Source organism: Lepisma saccharinum, chromosome 8 (assembly GCF_977018435.1).
Source record: "Lepisma saccharinum chromosome 8, izLepSacc3.1, whole genome shotgun sequence".
Lineage (NCBI taxonomy): Eukaryota > Metazoa > Arthropoda > Insecta > Zygentoma > Lepismatidae > Lepisma > Lepisma saccharinum.
In genome coordinates, this window is record NC_139236.1 from 41,804,122 (window position 1) to 41,824,429 (window position 20,308).

The following is a 20,308-nucleotide window of genomic DNA, read 5'->3' on the forward strand; positions in this document are numbered from 1 at the left end:
CCAAGGATCCGGATCCCGAGATTTTCTCCCGGTCGCTTTGAACGAGTTAGCCGTGAAAGAAAACTGGTCTGCCAGACATCTGGGATCCGTGAACGAAAGATCTGCACTGCGCAGTGAATGAGTTTGGTTGATGCGCGGAATTAAAGGTCGAGGTCCAGACTCGAGAGTGGTCTTGTGATATTTAGCTTCTCTTCCCTTTCACCCCCCCCCCCTTTCCGACCTTCTGCTGGCCTTCAACTTCCCTCCAAAAACGCTCCCGTCTGCTTTCTTTTAATTTCGCCCAAGGCTACTTCGACCAATGTTCAACGCCAGAGTAGTGGAGGCAGGGTTGTGGCTGGCTTTGTGTTTGGAGTGACCCGCTTGGGATCCGTGAACGACTTCGCTTGAAAACACTGAACCGGATCTTTTCGTTCACGCGACTGATTCGTTCATTTCGAACGGGTCGTTCACGAACGACACATCTCTAGTTTGCTCACATTTTTTTAAATTCTTTTTCTAAAGCAAAGAAACAAGTATAGAGTTAAAACGTTTTAATATTTAATTTTTGTATTTGAAAAATAATTGGCGTAATTAAGTATATTTCCGGAGGAAGTATATAAAGCAAGTTTGGCGGAAGGAAGTATATAAAGCAAGTTTGGCGGATGATTTTGCACGAAGCAGTGTTCTTATTTTCGCATGCATCCTTTTGCGCAGAATCAAAGATGGCGGACAGAAGCTGAGAAGAAGCTCTCCATGTACCGAAATGTATTGATCGCCGGAACGGACATTGTCAGTTTTATAGTCTTATTTAACTTGGCAAGTAACCTGACAGTACAGAAAACCGATTTTTAATATGACACAATTTCTTCCTCCAAATTTACTTGCACTTTTTGCACCTCGCGATCCCATACCATATCTTCCTCCAGCAGATAAATTACCGCACGAGAAGAAGAACCGTGGTTATGTAGGAGTAGGAGATTTTCTGCATTTGTTTGAGGTAAGTTTTCCTAATTTAGTTTATTCTGCAAAAAACTGATTTCGAATAGTATAGAAATGTTATCAAGCTATTCACTTAGAAGGGCACGTGTATACCATCTAATGTGTATATCTGCGAATGATGGGACTACACTTTATTAATAACTCCGTGTGGTTTTCTACAAGATAGATATGGGAAAATATGGTTGATTGACTACGATATTAACTCATTCATTCTTGTTCTTTCGTGAAACGTTTGATACCGTATGTTTGAATTCGTATGTAAGAACAGCATTATGTAAATTTCACAGGCTAGACTTGCACGGTTTTTTGGAGTATCTATTTTCCAGTAAATGTAAAAAAAAATATGGGGTACTATTATCGTATGGGTGAAACACCTACGAATCATATATTTCGGACTTCTTTACATTGCTAACGCGTTGCGGAACATTTCTTAAGGCGAAATAATGCATTTCTAACTAAGATAATGTTTATTTTCTCTATTTACGAGTTTCCCTATTTTGAGCAAGTTCTATATACTCTTTTCCATCCCTACCGATTTCCCTTAGGTCAATCTCAACGTTGTCCCTCCATCTTATTTATGAAACCTAATGATCCTAACCTAACAACATACGTAATTCTCATCTGACGTCAGAATGCTGTTACTTGTTGTTTCGAATCTGTAACACATTATGGCCGTGATAGCATACTGGTTTAGGGTGCGTTCTGAGAGTGTTTTGTCGATTTATGCAGTGGTGCAACCTCGTTCACCGGAAAATATCTACTTTCGTGCCCCTATTTGAAATTATGCTAATACGTCGCATTTACGTGTAGAACTTGTAAAATAACCTTGCGATTTACCACGTTCATTGTCCATACACAGCAATTCGGAACCATCTTTCTTTCGCAATAAGTTAATGCTCTTCCTTTACGCACAACTCTCTTGCAACCTTGAATATTGACATCAGACGAGGAATGCCTACGTGGTTAGGTTAGGCCTGTTGGGTTAGGTTCCATTAGCATAGATACAAAGAAAAATTATTATTTTCGCTAAGAGACGCGTTAGCTTGTATTGCCTAACATGAAAAAGATCTTTCCTGTGACGTCAGAACACAATGTTGCTACAGTGTTGTGCGATAAGTGACACCCATTTGGGTCGGAACCATCTTTCTTTCGTAATTCGTTAATTCTCTTCCTTGCAACCTTGAATATTGACGTCAGACTAGGAATGCCTATGTGGTTAGGTTAGGCCTGTTAGGTTAGGTTCCATTAGCTTAAATACAAAGAAAAATTGTAAAAACAGCTGTCTCCTGTGACGTCGGAACACAATGTTGCTACAATGTTGTGCGATAAGTGACACCCATTCTGGGGAAAAATGGCTTGTTCCGAACTCGACAGGTGGTTCTAGTGAAAACACGGCGAGGCTGAAACACTGGCTACGGGGTTGCATCGTCTTAACACACGGAACATTGCACTCTCATGCAAAAAGCAAATGGCATGAGCAGAAACAGCGTGTCGGACAGAGATTTTCGCAGAAAACAACACGCATTCACATTAAAATGGATCAAATCTACATTCAGGAACTTCCAAAACGCTCAAGAAAATGATTTCCGTAAGTACTTTCTCCTGTAAATTTTAAGGAAATTTGAAGGAATCCGTTTTACCCATACGATAATGTTACCAAATATGGTTTTAGTATGTGCTGTGTGTGCAGTGCTTTTTTCGGTAACAGTTCGTTACATCGGAGACACATTAAAATTGGTAATTTTGTGTTTCTCATGGTTCGTACTTACGAATTGTGTATTGCGGAACATAGTTCAAGGTGCCATTATGCTTTTTCCACGAAAACAAACACAATTTTTCACATAGAGAGTGGTTTTTGTTATTCCTTTATTCGCTTCCCTAACGCACAATATTGCAGGAACACATTGACTGCTGTTGTCGGTATGCAGTGTTTCCAACCTTATTAACCGAAAAATACCTACTATCATGTTCTTCACGTGTGCAAATTGCACATTAAGCACGGGTAGCTGACAGATAGCCCCACGAACCATTTCCGATAAGGTTTGGTTAGGTTAGGCAAGCAGTTAAAAAAGGGGTTTGAAACACTGACAGGGGGTTATGTCATCAAACGTATGGAGCATCTGGTTCACGTAGGCAAGCAATGGCAATTGTGCAGCTGTGAGATATTTCTCTTACAAAATACATGATTTCCCGGTCAAATAGATTCCACGATAAAAGAAAATACCTCAATGAACGTTAGAAACCTTAGAGAAACTCATTTCCGTAGTAGTTTCTTGTGTAAAAATGAAGAAATGTGTCTCGGATATAATGAACTGGTGGTATACAAGAGTACACCATACTGGCACCTTTTCTTAGGTGAGAATAAAACTAGTAAAGTTATTTTGAAGAAATAAGATATGTATGCGTGTGTATACATGGATGCACGACTAGTTCTTATGATGAAAACAATAACCAACGAACTTGAAGAGTACCGGAACCTTTCTTCCAAGAGAAAAAAGCAATATGTACATATTGTAACACTTTCTACGCTTGTCTAATGCTTGTACGCCCTGTTTATTCTGCTGTGGAAGATTCTTTCATATTTGAGTGAAGGGAGAAAGGACATACCTGCATTTACCAGGTGGCGAGAATAGCATAAAAAGATTAATTTCAAATGGAATAACTACATAGTACATTCAACATTCAAATGGTGGAAGCATATCTGAGGATTATATGTTTTCCATATTGTCAATTAATATGATACCTACACTGAAATTGTATATTTCTCACGAACAGTTTTTTCATGCCTAAATAAACTTACATAACCTGCGATCGGTCGTGTATGCTTAAAAAATGAAATACATTTTCCTGGTAAATAATGTATCTGAATATTCAGAAACTATTTATTTAATATTTTTTATTGAACAAAATGTACATCATTACTACCTGAACAGAAAGATTTCACATTTCCATGAACGTAGTTAAAAGAATTTATAATGAAGGTCTCGCATCTTACTAAAATAAATGTTTTACGTTATTGTTTTGTAATCAGTTTCCATGGTTGAATTCCCTGCTAAGGCACAATTTCAGTGCATCCAACTTTAAACTAGATGCACAGTCCCAATTAGCTATCTGAGCACAGTGTGGATTCTATTTTTACAATAGGCAGAGGAGGAAGGAGAGATGTAATGAAATTTGTGATGTGGCTACAATTTTTGTGCCCATAAAGAGAGATCATGCACAGTTTTTTGCTTATTTTGTGTCACTTTTTTTTGTCTCGCACCAATACGATTAATGTTTATTATATGAAGCACATGATAGGATTTAAACCTATCTTTGGCATCATAGCATGCTAAACTAACAAACAGACCACAAAGGGTGGCATAATGTGTTATGGTATACCTTTTGATTTTATCAATCAGGTTTTGATCATCTTTACTAGTGATCAGATTGATCCTCACCTCACCCATGAAACCCGACATTTCTAGTAAATATTCCATTGTGTATTTTAATTTACGAAACCATTTCTTCCATGTAGAATTATAAGCGCCATATTTAATTGTCTGGGCTCATTTTGTCAAAATGTAATGCTCCATCCGTCCTCCAAAATATCTGGCTGCTATCAAAATCGCTAGTCAGAAGATCTTATATTCCAGAAAATTTGGTACCCTTGCCTCTGTACCCCCTAGAGAAAGTGAAATAATGTTGCATTGTATATGAAGATTTTGTTTTTTATGAATGTTTCTGGTTAATTTTAGCTTGCGGAAATGTGGTATTGTGAAATTAAGTACGTCTGTTAGCTTATTGCGAAGAAAAACAGCCCAAAGGGTTCGCACAAGTGGATCTAGCACCCAAAAATAACATTCCACAACAGCAACTATAATTTTATGTAGTTAGGATACTAGGTTTGTTACCAATAGTTATTATTGACGTGTTCTTTTGCTATTTGAGTACATACAGAGGATTCTAATAATGAAAATCGATGAAAGCACTCCGAAATGGCAGGTTTTTGCTTACGCAGGACATACTTTGTGATCGAATATCTCAGTTATTTGTGTTTTCTGCGTGCTGGAACTATATTACGTAAAACATCATAATCTGTCGATTAATACAAATTTCAATGAAAATCTCGAGGGGGTTACAGTGGATAAACAGCCCTGAAAATTTATTGTCATACTATAACTTAACACTAGAACCGCGGTGCTTTTGGTACTCTCTAGAACCACAGAAGTGGGTCAAAAATTACCTATTCTATTTTTCTTAATTATTTGCATTTTACACCAAGTAATATATGTCTAAAAATGAAGTGAGACATTCATGTAATAAAACAACACATTCTTGTGTACTGCAGCTGAATATTTATTGAACAAAGTGCTCTTCCGATAATAATACACATTTAAGACTATTGTAATATTGTTATATGTGATATTATTATAGTGGTATTATTAGTGATAGCACTATATTATAGTGAGAGTATTATATAAGTGATATTATTATTATATAGTGATATTGTTATACTAGTGGAACAGTAATATGTAATTTACACAAATAACATCACATTTAAATAATTAGGAGTACAATAGTTTCTTTACCGATGGGCATTGGGATCCTGAACAGAGGCATGACCACAAAAAGATTTCACCATTACCCATAAAATCTATTAGACAATAAAAATGACAGAGGAGAGTGCTGGTAGGGAAGTTCAGTCTGAGTTATCACAATTACAGCAGAGATGAAGAACTTGCCTTGTACACTGCTTGCATACAGGTCTCTGTCATGATTTACACCTTTTGCACCCCTCTTCATGTTGTTGTTCATGTGGACCTGGAGGCTTTGAAGCTTGTGGTACTCCTGACCTGAGACTGACATAGTTTTGAGACAGCTCTTCTCCAAGCTTCAAAATAAAGTTTTGTCTTGTAATTGTGCTCTTTGTCACAGACTTATACAGAATCCATGAATTTATGGCTGCATGGTCAAGCAGGTTGTAAAATGTATGCACTGGCTAACGTTGGGATGGAGCTTTGACAGAGTACTTTCTTGCCATTTGGTCGACAACGTCAACACCAAACTTTGTTCTGTTGTAGAACAGCACTGTCTCGGGCTTCTTCCTCTCATTTGTACCTATCACCACATCTGGATGCAGGCTGCTCAAAATCAAGACATTTCTTCATGGTTTACATTGGTACATGGTAAGAGTGATATCGTTGTTCTTCAGTGCACCTCTAGTGTACAAGTCCTCGCAAGACTCCTTTGCAGCAACTGGAACTTCACGCCTGGCTTTGTTCATAGTTCTAACAATACTTATAGATTTGCGTTTCAGAGTATTAGCCAGAGACAGTGAGGTGAAATGATTATCACAGGTGACGTTAATTCCTTTCTTCGTGAAGGGCTCGACAAGCTGTTTGACCATACGATCGGCAAGGCATTCGTCATTTGCACGGAGTTCATCCCTTCCTAAATATGGGGATGCATTTGGAATGTACTTTGAGTCTTTGTCAATTGCCATCCAAAACCTTTGTCCATATAAAAAAAAAAAAAAAGTAAAGTGCTCCCCTGTGCATAGCACCACGCCATGAAGGTGTATAGGGGGTGTGGGGGTAACGCCCCACACTTTCTTGATCCGGTCGTGAGTGGGGGTGATGTGATCAGCATCACGCCCCTGACCGCCTTTACCCCCCAGGGTTTCCCCCAGGTACCCATGTTATTCGACGCTGGGTGGGCGCCGGAGCCGCTTCCAAATTTGTCTGGTTTTGATGCCATGAACTGAGTAAATTTGCACCACTTTGATGGGAACAGCTGTTCATCTACAGAGATGTATGGCCCTGGTTTATAGCAAATCTGACTGTTTGAAATGAAGTCATTCCATACTTCGGACATGAGAGCAAGCTTGTCAGTTTTCAGTCTTTCTGATTTGGTTGATTTTAGATCGAACCTCAGAAACCTCATAATGTCTCAGAATCTGTCCCGAGGAATCACAAGCTTGCAAAATGGCAGTCCCCATTTATCTGACCACAGAGCATCAAGCTCTAGCCTCCTGGCTCCAACTGCACTGCGTACATAAATTATGCCTGGGAAAGCCTGACAACATGGCTGAGAAGCTGTCCTTGAACATGAGCTGGAATGGTGAGTCCATTATCACCAGGGAGGCTTGCGACGTAGAAACAAAACTATACCAAGCAGTGTTGCAATAATCTAACAAAATTTCACTATATAGAGAGGTGGGTCAATTTTGACCCATGTCGCGGTTCCAGTATAATAGTTTCATATTTCACAAAATAAAGTATTTTCTACAAATGTTTTTTTTTTTCACAGGATTGAGTAAAAAGTCATGAAAATTTAATCCGATTAATAAAAAAATGTGAAAGTTGTTAAAACGATAAGATCCAAATGGGTAAAAAATGACCCAGCCACGGTTCTAATGTTAAGTGATCCCTAAAATTGTTGAAAGTCTTATTTTCTTAATCTCCAGAATGTAGTTTAGGGAGAGATTTGAAACTGCCATCAGAATTTGGAGTTGCCTCAGAATATGAAGAATCCATTTGTCATCCATTATCTTCAAATGATTTGAAAAATTTCACTCAAATGTAACTATATTGGTCACACAATTGGTGACGTATTCCCATTCTTCCTAAACTATGCACTTTGTTTCAATGAGATTTATGTTTCTTAATCTACAAGTACAAGAAAGTAGCCTAGTCAATGAAGAGTATAATTTTAAGCTATTGCAAGGCATTTGAAATCAGTCTGATGTCCATCATCTTGTGGTGACCCCCCTTCCATATACTCTATTGAAAGATCTTGACGTGCAGATTCTGAATGTGCAATCGCTTTCACTCTAGCTCAATTAGGGGCAGAGCGTCCCTTTGTTGTTTTTTTTTGTTGTTTTTTTTGGGCGAAAATTTAAAATCACCTTATCTCCGTTCCTAATTGAGCTAGGAGGATGGTTGATAGCTCGTTGGACTCGGAATGAAGTCCTCTTTCAGATTCTATAATACAAAAGGGGAGGAGTTTCCATTTAAAATTTCACAGTTGTCCCCTGCCCCACCCCCAGGGATTTTATTGTGATTTTATTGAATAGCTTTCTTTCACTTACGAAACATGTATTTTTTCTTTTACCGATTCGATGTGTATTTCTCACGATATGTGACCGTTCTTTGACCTTTGGACCACCCGTTTTGAAACTTTGAATACGTACACAATTTAGTGTTGGCATGTATTTTCTTATTTTACATCTCTCCATTTTGAATATGTGTAAACATATGTTGTAGCCTACATAAAAGTTAGATACATGTTATCTGTACAAAATAATAATATTCGGAATGCATTTTTTGCCATTCAAAAATACAGGTTGTGTATTTGTTTTCTCTGAACTTTTTTTTTTTTAAAAAAAAGGAATGTTAACACTCGTTTGTTCCAACACAAATGCTTTAACACTGACTTCTACCCCCTTTTTGTGTAATTTATGAGGATGATAACGTCTTTGACACTACCACTACTACTACTACTACTTCTACTACTAATAATAATAATAGACATAATGATGTCATTATTATTGGCACGTTTATCCTGGTACTTGCCCCCCCAGACAAAAGTTTGTGGTTGCGCCTCTGGTGCATGTGTGTGTCTGTTAAGAGGTAGTAATACGCAACCTTGAAATAGAGAAAACATCTGCTTGTGGCCTTGAATTTTTTGAAAATTTGCCTTGAAAACCGGGAATTATACTTGAATTTTATCATGGTCCTAGAGTAGCCACCCTGTAATGAAGATACTAGTTCCCATACTTGCAAGTACAAGTGCAATAATTTAATTGTGGATGACACAGAGCTTCAAAGAAATCATAATTTGTCCTGATTATGCTACGTATATTTGGTTCAATATCATATTGAATTTCAAAAGCCGTTTGTACTAAATAGTTTACTTTGAATACCAGTGAGTATGAAGCTTGACTAGGTTTTCTCTCAGACCTATGACTGATTGATTTTGCATGGATACCTGATATTATCATTCCATACAGTTAAATGTTTTAAAAATGCTTTTTTTTTTTTTAGTCCACTATGTAGGACTCCCGTGTATACACATTTAGCCTGATTAATGTTACCCCACAAGACTACTTCTGACGTCGATATTCTGACCTAAAAATATCACCACACAGTTTGTCTCGTCCATACCTTTCGTTTGATATATTACATGAACATATTTGGATGGGTTTGAAATTAGACCTTTTATGGTCAGAATATGACCTTGAAATGATCTATAAGGTCGAAATTTTTGGTGCATCCACCCTAGTTTTTCTGTCAGACCCATTACCAATTGATTTAGCATGGATGCCTATTATTAACATTCTATGCTCATAAATTTTTTTTAAGCTTTTTTGCTTGGCTGGTCTACTATAATAATTCAAATAAAAATATAGTAGCAACTGAATTTCCATTTCATAATGTATTTCTGTTCTTTTACCTCCAACTTCTGTCCTTGGGACAATGAGGATGAATAATGATTTGATAAAATGTATGATGGCAAGAAAGATAATGATATAAATACATGCATGAAACCAGGATTCGAACCTGGAGGAACCTCACTCCATATAACGTTGCAATCATCACTCTACTATGAAAACATTTCTAACAATTATTTTGCAATTTTCTGTTGTAGGCTCATATTTAACATTCATTATAAAGTTTGATCACTGAAGTGAGCTCATATCGTGAATCAAACAGCCCTTTAATAACAGGACGATATCGTTAAGCATTATAGTGCCAATTAGATCCATTATTTTCAAATCCATTTACACAACATCTGTAAGTCCCATTATTAAATCAACTTGTCTAATGCCGGACCCTGTGGCTGAGTGGTTAGCACATCGCGCTGCAACACCAAGGGTCCCGGGTTCGAATCCCGCTCAGGCATGGTTGTTTGTGAATGTCCATTCATAAATTTCATCATTTCAACACAATCCCCATCTTCGCAAATTAGCCAAGAGGCACAAAATGCGAAGTAAAATAAAGCTAAGTGCAGGGGAGCCCTTTACATTCACAAACATCCATGCCCAGGCCGAGATTCGAACCTGGGACCCCTGGCATCGTAGCACGATGTGCTAACAACTCCGCCACGGGGGCCGGCTTTAATAATCGTCAATTTACCCATTCTTTGAGGAGAACATTTTGTTCCAAGATATTATTTCTTTCCATGCGAAAAAGTAAAGTAATTCTACAACTTACTAGTCAGGTTGAAAAATAACAGAGTTACAATTACTAATTTCATAACATAAGTAGTTTAAGTTACTGTTACTTGAAAATGTTACTGATACTTCCAAAGATTCTACATCAGCTACAGAACTGAAAACCAGAATAGGCCAAATCCGTAAAGAACTATGAAACAGGACATTGTTTAGTGACAAGACATGCAAATAAATTAGATGCATTACAAAACTGTATGTAATATTTAACTATTATAAAAGTAACAAATATCTCTTCTATTGTGTATCCAGGATTCTTCTGACATTTTTCTTTCAAAATCGTGATATTAAAACTTTGTAAAAAAATAAGGGTGCAGAGTTCCATGTTTATTCACTTCAAGGACAAAGGATCGATAGAGGGGCTAATATTTATAAATATTTACAAAATGTTCACTGAAATTCTGCAAATTTATCAAGAAAATCTGGTAACGTCACCGATAAAAGATATAAATGTGTTCAAGTACTGTCATATAAAGTGAATTCTAGTCAACGCAGCATTCGCTTCAAACGTAATTGCAAAACATTCTCAATTATTTCAATTACTCTCCTTACTTTGTACATTTCGTATTTGAATTACCTACAGTTATCTTTGTATGTTCTCTTCTCCTTTCGAAATATTAAAAGAAATACATAATACAATACAAGGGATTTTATATTACTATTACGACTATTACTATCTTCCATTACTGATAAATTGTTTTTCTTTTTCAATAAGAACATACAACTAAAATCTCATGATAAATAATTACGTTGCTCCACATCTACTTAGTTTTTTAATAAAATCTGCTAACAAATGTGACGTCATATCCCATCAAAGAGTACCCTAATTGACCAACCTGTTTGTATCTACCTTGGTTACGTGGAGATCTGGCAACATGGCCCTCGGTTGCCATGGCAAATGATGGTGCCATCTGTTATCGAAAAATTAGCACAAAATTCCCTTTAGTACGGCATTAAGGCAATAATATTTTTTTCTAGAAAAAAATGGACTTTTTTTAGCGTGGGAAAAACCATGCTTGGCCTAGCTGGGCCAACCCTAAATAAGCTAATCTGTACTAGACCTACAGCTTAAAATGGAAACCACTAAGCCCCGCGACAGGTTAACCTTGCAGCAACTTTTTGCATATATAGACCCACACGTGCGCGCAGAAAATAGTTCCGCTGTAATACAGCGGATTTTCTCACTGTCTGTGATATGAACAGCTCAGCGGTTAAGGTGAGACTGACATGGGGATTCTGAGTGCTGCTCTAGAGTGGATTGATACATAAAACCTGCTGCAAACTTAACCTGTCGCGGGGCTTAGTGAAAGAGCTGCCAGCTGGGATTGAACATAGAAACCTTGATTACAAGGTGACCTCATTACCAATATGCCAATGGAGGTCCTTTTGTTAATTCATTTGATTGTATTTACAAAATATATAATTTTCAAGCTCGAGATTGTGACTTACACCAGAAGGAATGCACACTTATGTAGTCTTGATATGCAATATGAGGCCAGGGAATGTCGCAAGTTATATTCTGTAGATGCACATTTTAACACCTGGTGAAACTAGACACACCCATCTTTTTTTTTCCCCATATGAGAGATATGTTCAATATACACTTACGCAGACTTGTGTAGAATTTACTGTAGGTGAGCTGCTACGTGCCTTTACCAGTAGGTCCTATTATAACCAAATTCAATCATGTCACATGCACCTGATAATTTTATTCAAATTTTGTTCGAATTTTGCTGCCTGCTCTGACATGGATCCATACCAAGATTCCTCATGAATAACAAAGAAAAGAAAGCCACCTTGACTGATTTATTTAAGTTTACAATTTATTACACAAACCTAATCTCCTTAAAAAATTTACCTTGATCTGCTAGACTGACGCTGTGTTGATGGGCCTTGGTGAATTTCATTGAACTCTGTTTCTAGATATCCCATATTATCCTGACCATGTGACCTCCAGGACATTTCCAGCTAGAAAATTAAAGTTTTATTTATATTTTTTTTATCCTTGTGGACTAAAGATACATAGTTATGTGATTAGTGTGCATATTGATATTCTAATTTTATATGTTGGAGCAAACTAGTTATTTTCTGCCAAATTTGTAAGATAATAAAATCAATCATGAATAATATACAAACCATTTTATTAATTGATGATCCAAAAATTTGTAATTCATCAACCCTTTATACGCTTGGTAATGCGGCCTCAGAAGACCTGCAATTGGTAATCTTTAAACAACAAAGAAACAAATGAATACTTGAAAAAGCAACTACTTCTACACACAAATTGTAACAGTCAGCACAGAATATAAATATTTTGATAAATCAAACTGTATGCAGGCATTTAAAAGTTATAGCTTCTGTTGATCTCCACGGAAGATATGAATAGCACATGGGTGTTGTGACCAGGACTTTTGTCAGAAATAATATGAGCTTAAGTATTTTTCTAAATCCCTCTTGTAGCAACCTTAATGGATCTGCTGGTCATTTACTTTACAGCATACGTAAGGTGCAACTATTCAAAACATCTTTGACACCCAAAACAAAATCTTAAATTCACCATGGCCCATATCTTCCCAATTGTTGACTCGCACGTGGAACAGGGTATCCAATAAACATAAGCAGAAATTCTACAACCTGGTACTTTTATTGCTTTTCGATTTAGGTTACATCACAAAATAGTTTGTCAATAGTTCTAAACAAGCGATAACTGTGTAAGTGCTGATGGAAAAATGCTGTAAACAATTTAAACTCTAAATTCATAATCTACATTCCACCTGTAAATGATGGTAAATTTTCAATGTTTTTAAAAGGTAGATAAATAGTGCACATAGTAAATAGAATTTTAAAAAATGTGCAATATCTGATTTGTCAGATCTAAATCCAGTGTAAATTGTGTAAAAATATGCATTGAGTAAATTTACTGACCAACCTAGGAATTCACTATTTTATGTAGAGAGTTCTGTTTTAAATATTTTGGAACATTGGATATAAATATATTCTGATACCATTTAACTTTTATATGGCTAATTAAGTATATATTTTTTTTTTACTGTTGTATGTTTGTTCTTAATTGAGTACAATTTCCATTAAAAATAATTAAAACCTCCTTCAAAATGACTTGTGATGTTGTTTTGATAGTTACTGTACCTCTGAAAGTTCTTGAGCTTCTCTTTCCAGTTCTTGCCTCCTGTGTACTTTTTTGCGCATTTTCAGTTCTTTCCGCACTCTGATCCTACGTGCTGTTTGCATCATCTCCATTTCTTGCTCATATTTAAATTCCCTGCAGGTAAAAGGAAAACGATGTTATGGATGTACCAACATGAGACAAGTGAATTACAGACTTTGCTTATCATTTCTTGAAACATAAATATGAATTTTAAGTTTTAATGTGCATGTTCCTTTCGTACCCAAATTTAGAATACGGACCGTTCATAATCACAGGATTTCTAATAGGCTAGTAGTTACTACTAGCCATATTGCAAACTTCAAATGAAATTAGAAAATAATCTATTTTTTGATTGGAGTGCTCATACCCATTTGTCCCATGTCAAAGGTGAGCCATACCTTAATTTTTTTTTTAAAAAAAAATACATCTGGTGATTACCTATCTGAATGGTAATCATCTGCTGGTCATTGTGTAGGGTGAGTTCTCTCAAGAGTTGATCAATGCTGTTTGAACATTCAAGTTTACTAATTACACTATTAATATTTTCTGTAGTGCATTTCTACCATGCTCTCAAACTAATTAATGTTTCTGTGACATTTCTTGCAGGATCCAAAGGAAACTCCACCACCAACTAGAGTTGAAACTCGTGAGGAGAGGTTAGAACGCCGACGCAGAGAAAGAGCTGAACAAGTTGCCTACAAACTAGAACAGGAAATAGCCCTGTGTAAGTTTTACTGATTTGTAGTTGCTAAATTAGTAGTGTGTTGTGGATTGTTTCTGGAGCAACTAATATGTATTGAAAAATAGTTACATGGTACATCTTTTGTTCATTGCAATGTGGTGTCCAGATTTGAAGAGCATAGTTATTCCATATGAATAGGAGAATGTGCAAATTTATTCATTGTTGGAAATTCTGTCTTACGTGGTGGTTGAACTAGAGCTGAGCCGTTACCAATACATGTATAATTCCAGTATAAAAACAAAGGCTAGTTATTGAGTCATACTAACTCGTCACATCACCAGGCACGTACCACCAACAATCACAATCTAAGTATCACCCAACCTGCCACGATACGAAACGAACTTTTTCTTCTGTCCCATCTCATTTCGAAAACATTCACTTGTCCTATCTACTTTTATGAGACGAGACTGAAAATGTCTCGTCTTGTGACCAACACTAACATTAACAATAGAAGCATCCCCCTAGCTGTCCCCAAAGTCTCGAGCAAACATCCTCCCATGTAATCCTGAAAAAACCCACTGTTACTTGTACCACATTAATTATTTTGAGTATTATAAGCTTGGCTAAGCTTTTATTTTACAAGCTTTCTCAATAGCATATTGGTTACGTGCGTGTTACTCACTAACAATAAACAAAATACGTTAGAGTATTCAAATTGGTCTACTTACGCAAGTGAGTATGTATTCTTATGTGAACGACGTTTCGGAAGCTTTACTGCTTCCTTCCTCAAGTTGTCGTTTTCGGCTCGGAATATCAAGCCACGTCAGAGAAGTGTCATGTAAGGATACTGGGTGAAAGGTTTGGGTTAAAAACACTTCATAGTGCTTGACCTATACAGAATTAAAACCACCTTTGCTGAAAAACCCTTAAAACTCACAATAAAACATGTTAAAACCACCGCTACGGTAAACTGGAGTGGCCGTTGAGAGCCCCAACTCCCTGTCAAGGTGAAGCGTGCGGGCAGATGGCGCCGCGCAGCGGAGTGGTACTTCCCATACCACGAGAGATCCCTCCCCCCTCTTTTTCTTCCCCTCGTCACCAATCCAAGGAGAATTCCCGTTCCATCTCGGCTGCTTTCCTTACCTCCGATGTGACATGGAAGCCTATCGGGGCCCTTTTATTATTCAAATTGTCCCACTTTTTTAAAAAAGCTAATCCATACGTCATCTAAATTGCCCTCGTCCCGGTTCAGTTTATTTCTGTGTCCCGCGCATATGAATGCCGTTTCGTATACGTTCCTATCCAATTTACTATTACTTCTTTTGATAACCTCTCTTTTTATTATTCTATGTCCACTGTTTATTATATGCTCTGCAAGCCCCGTTTTCGGATCCCTTTCTTTGATGTTCTTATCATGTTCTTGACTTAATTCCTTCCGTTCCTATTGGAACATAGGGCATCCTCGAAATGTCTCCATCTCACTCTGTTGCATGCGATCTTCATTTCTTTCCAACTTTTCCCCTGTTGTTTTCCGTCTTCTTCAACAGTACGTCTCCATGAGCTTTTGGGTCTTCCCCTTTTTCTAGCACCTTGAGGGTTCCAGTAAAGTGCTTGCTTTTCAATTGTGTTGTCTGCTTTCCTTAGTGTGTGTCCTATCCAGTTCCATTTTCTTCTTTTAATTTGGTTTTTAATCTGGTCTTCTGATGCTCGTATCCAAAGTTCTTGATTTGTGATTACTTCTGGCCAATGTACATTTAATATTCTCCTGAGACATCTGTTAATGAAAACTTGTAATCTATTTGTGATTTCAGTTGTGACTTTCCAGGATTCTGCTCCATACAGCAATACTGATTTAACATTGCTTCTAAAAATCTTTAACTTTGTTTCTGTAGTTATAATCCTACTTTTCCATATTGGGTAGAGTTGTACAAAGGCCCCATTTGCTTTCTTGATGCGTTGTTTTACATCATATTCTCCTCCTCCATTTGTTGCAACTACACTTCTTAAGTAGGTAAAATTATCTACATCTTCTAATATTTCATTTTCTAATTGAATATAATCTTGAATTCTTGCATTTATTCGCATTGTTTTAGTCTTTGATTTATTTAATGTCAGTCCGAATTTTTTAGCTTCTACAACCAGATCTTCCAATTTAGTTTTTGCATCTCTATAAGATTCTGACAACACACACACATCATCGGCAAAATCTAAATCTTCTAATCTATCCATAAGGCCCCATTGCATTCCTCTTCTTTTTCCCTTTACGGTTTCCCTCATTACTGTATCTATTACGAGAAGAAAAATAAGAGGCGACAGAATACATCCCTGCCTCACTCCAGATTCTGTTTCAAAGGGTTCTGTAACATCTCCTTCATGAATAACTTGACTCTTGTATTGTCGATATGACTCCTGAATTATCCTTATTTTCTTAAGTGGTATTCCAAACTTCTGTAATATTTGCCACATTTTTTCCCTTGTTATAGAATCAAAGGCTTTCTCAAAATCTACAAAGATGGTATACAATCTAGTATTCCATTCTATGCATTGTTCAATGATAATCCTTAATGTACAGATTTCATCTGTGCAGGATCTACTAGAACGAAATCCTGCTTTCTCTCTCCTAATCTTGGCTTCTACTTTATCTTGAATGCGATTTAATATAACCCTAGTTAGTATTTTACTTTGGACCGATAACAGCGTGATTCCTCTCCAGTTATTACAATTTGTCATATCGCCTTTTTTTGGAATTTTTGTTATAGGACCCCTTTTCCAATCTTCTGGCATTTTCTCTTTTTCCCAAACTGCCGCGAACACTTCATATAATATTTCCGCCATCAAGTTCACATTTACCTTCAAAATCTCTGGTGGAATTTGGTCTATTCCAGCTGCTTTCCCATTCTTTTGTTGCTTAAGTGCTAGTTTGATTTCCTGAATTGAAGGAGGAAGGTCTGAAATTCTCATCTCTGTACGCTCTTCATTTTCTTCAGTTTCTTCAGCCTCACTCTCTATTTCTCTCGTTCTGTCATTTTCTCTGATGTTCCTATTTAATACCTCTTCAAAGTGTTCTTTCCATCTCTTCATTTGTTCTTGTTTATCCGTTAACAACCTGCCATTCTTATCCTTGACTGGTATATTTTTCTTAAATTGTCGCTTTGATAGTAAGCGTGTTGTTTGATAAAGTTGTTTTAAGTCACCCTTACTTGCTGCTTCCTCTGCTACTCTTGCTTGCTGTTCTATCCAATTGCGTTTATCATTTCGAGCACTCTTTTTCACTTTTCTATCAAGATCTTTATATTGTCTTTGTAGCGAACTCTTTTGGGTTCTTGTTTTTGCAGTGTTTAATTCTTCCTTCTTCATTTTTCTAGTTTTAATTTTATCCCATGTGTTCGTTGACATCCAGTCTTTCTGATTACTTTCCCTATATCCTAAAATGTTTTCACTTATTTCTATCAAATTTGTCTTGGTCTTCTTCCACTTTCTCTCTATTGTATCCTCTTCTCTTTCTTCTATATCTTCATCTTGCTCCATTTGTAAACCTTCAAACCTGTTCCTAAGTTCCAATACAAATCTATTTCTTGTATCTTTATCATTTAACTTTTTCAAATCAAATTTCTTTCCCATTTTTGAAAACTTTTTACATGCTGCCATTATACGAAGTTTAAAGACTGCAATTACCAAGTGGTGATCACTACCAATATCGGCTCCTCTTTTATTTCTTACATCTAGAAGGGATCTTCTCCATTTACGGGTAATGCAAACATGGTCAATTTGATTTTCTGTCACATGATCAGGTGATACCCATGTCACTTTATGGATATCTTTGTGGGGAAAAACAGTTCCACCTATGATCAGGTCATTTTCTGCACAAAGATCAACAAATAACTGGCCATTTTCATTCATTTCCCCCAGTCCATGTCTACCCATAATATGCTCTATTCCTTCATTATCTGATCCAATTTTTGCATTTATATCTCCCATCAAGATGCATATGTCTTTCTTATTATGTACTAGTACTTGGTGCAATTTTGAATAAAATTCCATTTTTTTCTGTTATGTCTGAAACTTCTGTTGGGGCATAGCATTGTACTATTTTAATGTTTCTCACCTTTGCTTTGAACTTCGCAGTTATAATTCTTTCAGAAACAGGGTTCCATTCCAATAAACTTTTCTTTGCTATCTTACTCAAGAGAATACCTACACCATCCCGATGTTGTTCCTCCTCTTCTCTTCCTGAATATAGGAATGTAAATCCATCTTTAGTTCTCATCTCTCCAAATCCTTTCCATCTTGTCTCACTGATCCCCAATATGTCCAACCTGTAGGCCTGCATTTGGGCTACTGCTTGCTGAAGTCTACCACTCTCTCTTAAAAGTTCTCACATTCCAACACCCAATTCTCGTTTTCCCTTTCATGCCAAAAGTCGTCATCTTAGAGTCAGTCCGGCTATTCTTCGTGGATGTTTCTTTAATAGTGGAGTTTAAGGTGTGCGGGTTATTAACCCACAGCACCCGATCTTGGTGGTAGGGCTGCTACCTAGACCTCCAAGCAGGACGATTTTCTGTAGGGGTTTTCTCCCTTAACCTTTGAAGATCCCTCTTCACCACAAGGCAGTGGTTTTCTCTTCATTACTCCCAAGAGAATGGGTTGCCTCTTCCGCCGTTTGCGCCGTACCGAAGGATTCCTTACTCCTTACTCCTCTTGGTTCATCCGCCTCCTCCGCCGTTGAGATGATCGTCCATCTTCTTCCGCCTTTGGAGCCGTTGACCGATAGGTTGCTTCTTAGTCTGGCTCCTCTTCACTAGCCTGCCCAGCATGGGAGACCCTGCCAGTAGCTATGCTACCGCCGGTATAGCCTAGTGAATCATCAGAGCACGCAAGCCCCACCACCAACTACAAGGTCCTGCAACCACTAGGTGTTTGCCCCATCTAATACGCATGTTTCGGCCGGTTTCTCCAATATATTCCATCCCGCAATTGCATTCAATCCTATACACCCCTTGTTTTGTTCATCGGGGTTATCTCGAATTTTTACCCCCCTCTTATAATCCGTGAAATGCTTTTCAATATTTCTAGGTGCTCTCGTCCCGCATTTCACACCATACTTTTTCACTGTTTTTTCAATTTTCTCCGTGAGCCCTTTACAGTACGGTATCCCAACATAATTAACTTTACTATCCAACCCTCCCTCCTCACCTTCCTCCTTTTCTAACCTGCTATCAGAATCGGGGTTCCCCTTCGAAATATTCTTCCTTGCTCTCCTAGCTAACACGTTCATTTCATATTCGGAAAATCCATTCTTCATTCCTACCTCTATTATCCATGATATTTCCTTTTATTTTTCTACGGCATTATTGCATAACCTCTCAGCCCTTATGAAAAAGTTTAAATAAACATTCGATTTGACCCTACTTGAATGTTCCGATGCCTTATTAATATAAAGATTGCCTGCCAGGGGTTTATGAAACACCCCTGTCCTTATCCCCTTTTCAATTTTGGTAATCCTTAGGTCCAGGTAGTTAATTTTACCTTCTACCGAATTCTCCCTAGTGAAGCTTATTCTGTCCTCTTGTTTTCCTAACTCCGCAAAAACAGTGTTAAGATCTTTTTCTTTTCCAACTACAAGGATATCGTCCACATACCTACAGTAATATTTTATGTTTACTCCCACCCTTTCCATAACAGCTTTTTCTAAGTAATGCAAGAAAATGTTTGCCGCAAAACCCGATATCGGGTTGCCCATCGCTAACCCTTCTTTCTGTCGAAAAATCTTATTGTTTACGCGGAAATAATTGTACCCGGTTACAAGAAAAAACCACCTGACATATTCCCATGCTACCAATATATCCACGCCATGGTCTAATAGCCATCTTTGAAGGCAGTCACCGGCTTTCTCTCTCGGTACACTAGGGTACAAATTTGTTACATCAAAGCCACTAATTTGGTCATCCCTCCCGATTTCTAAATTTTCAATTGACTTTTTTACCTCAAAGGAGTTTTTAACGCTATACTGGGTGTTAACATTAATCTTCTTCATTCTTTTAATTAATTCCTTTGCCAACCCATACCCTGGGTGTTCATAGGTGGGGATTATTGGTCTAAGTGGGATCAGTGCCTTGTGCATTTTTGGAATGCCGAATGCTGTGGGGATATTCCCCTCCTTCACTTCTTTAATGAGCTTCTTCTTTTCCCTGCTGCCTAAGGTTATGCTGGTTTCTATCCCACGTCTAATCTCATTTCTAATTTTATTATTTGGGTTCCCATTAACCAT

General features: G+C 37.3%; 1 protein-coding gene across 1 annotated transcript in view; it reads left to right on the forward strand.

Annotated features, from left to right (window-relative positions):
* Positions 1–626: 626 nt before the first annotated feature.
* Positions 627–20,308, forward strand: part of snRNP-U1-70K (small ribonucleoprotein particle U1 subunit 70K) — an 85,880-nt gene continuing 66,198 nt past the window's right edge. The window contains exons 1-2 of the mRNA XM_083126542.1: positions 627–976; positions 13,965–14,082. Of these exons, the coding sequence (XP_082982668.1) occupies positions 833–976; positions 13,965–14,082 (262 nt within the window). The 5' untranslated portion in view covers positions 627–832. The remainder of the gene's footprint in view (positions 977–13,964; positions 14,083–20,308) is intronic.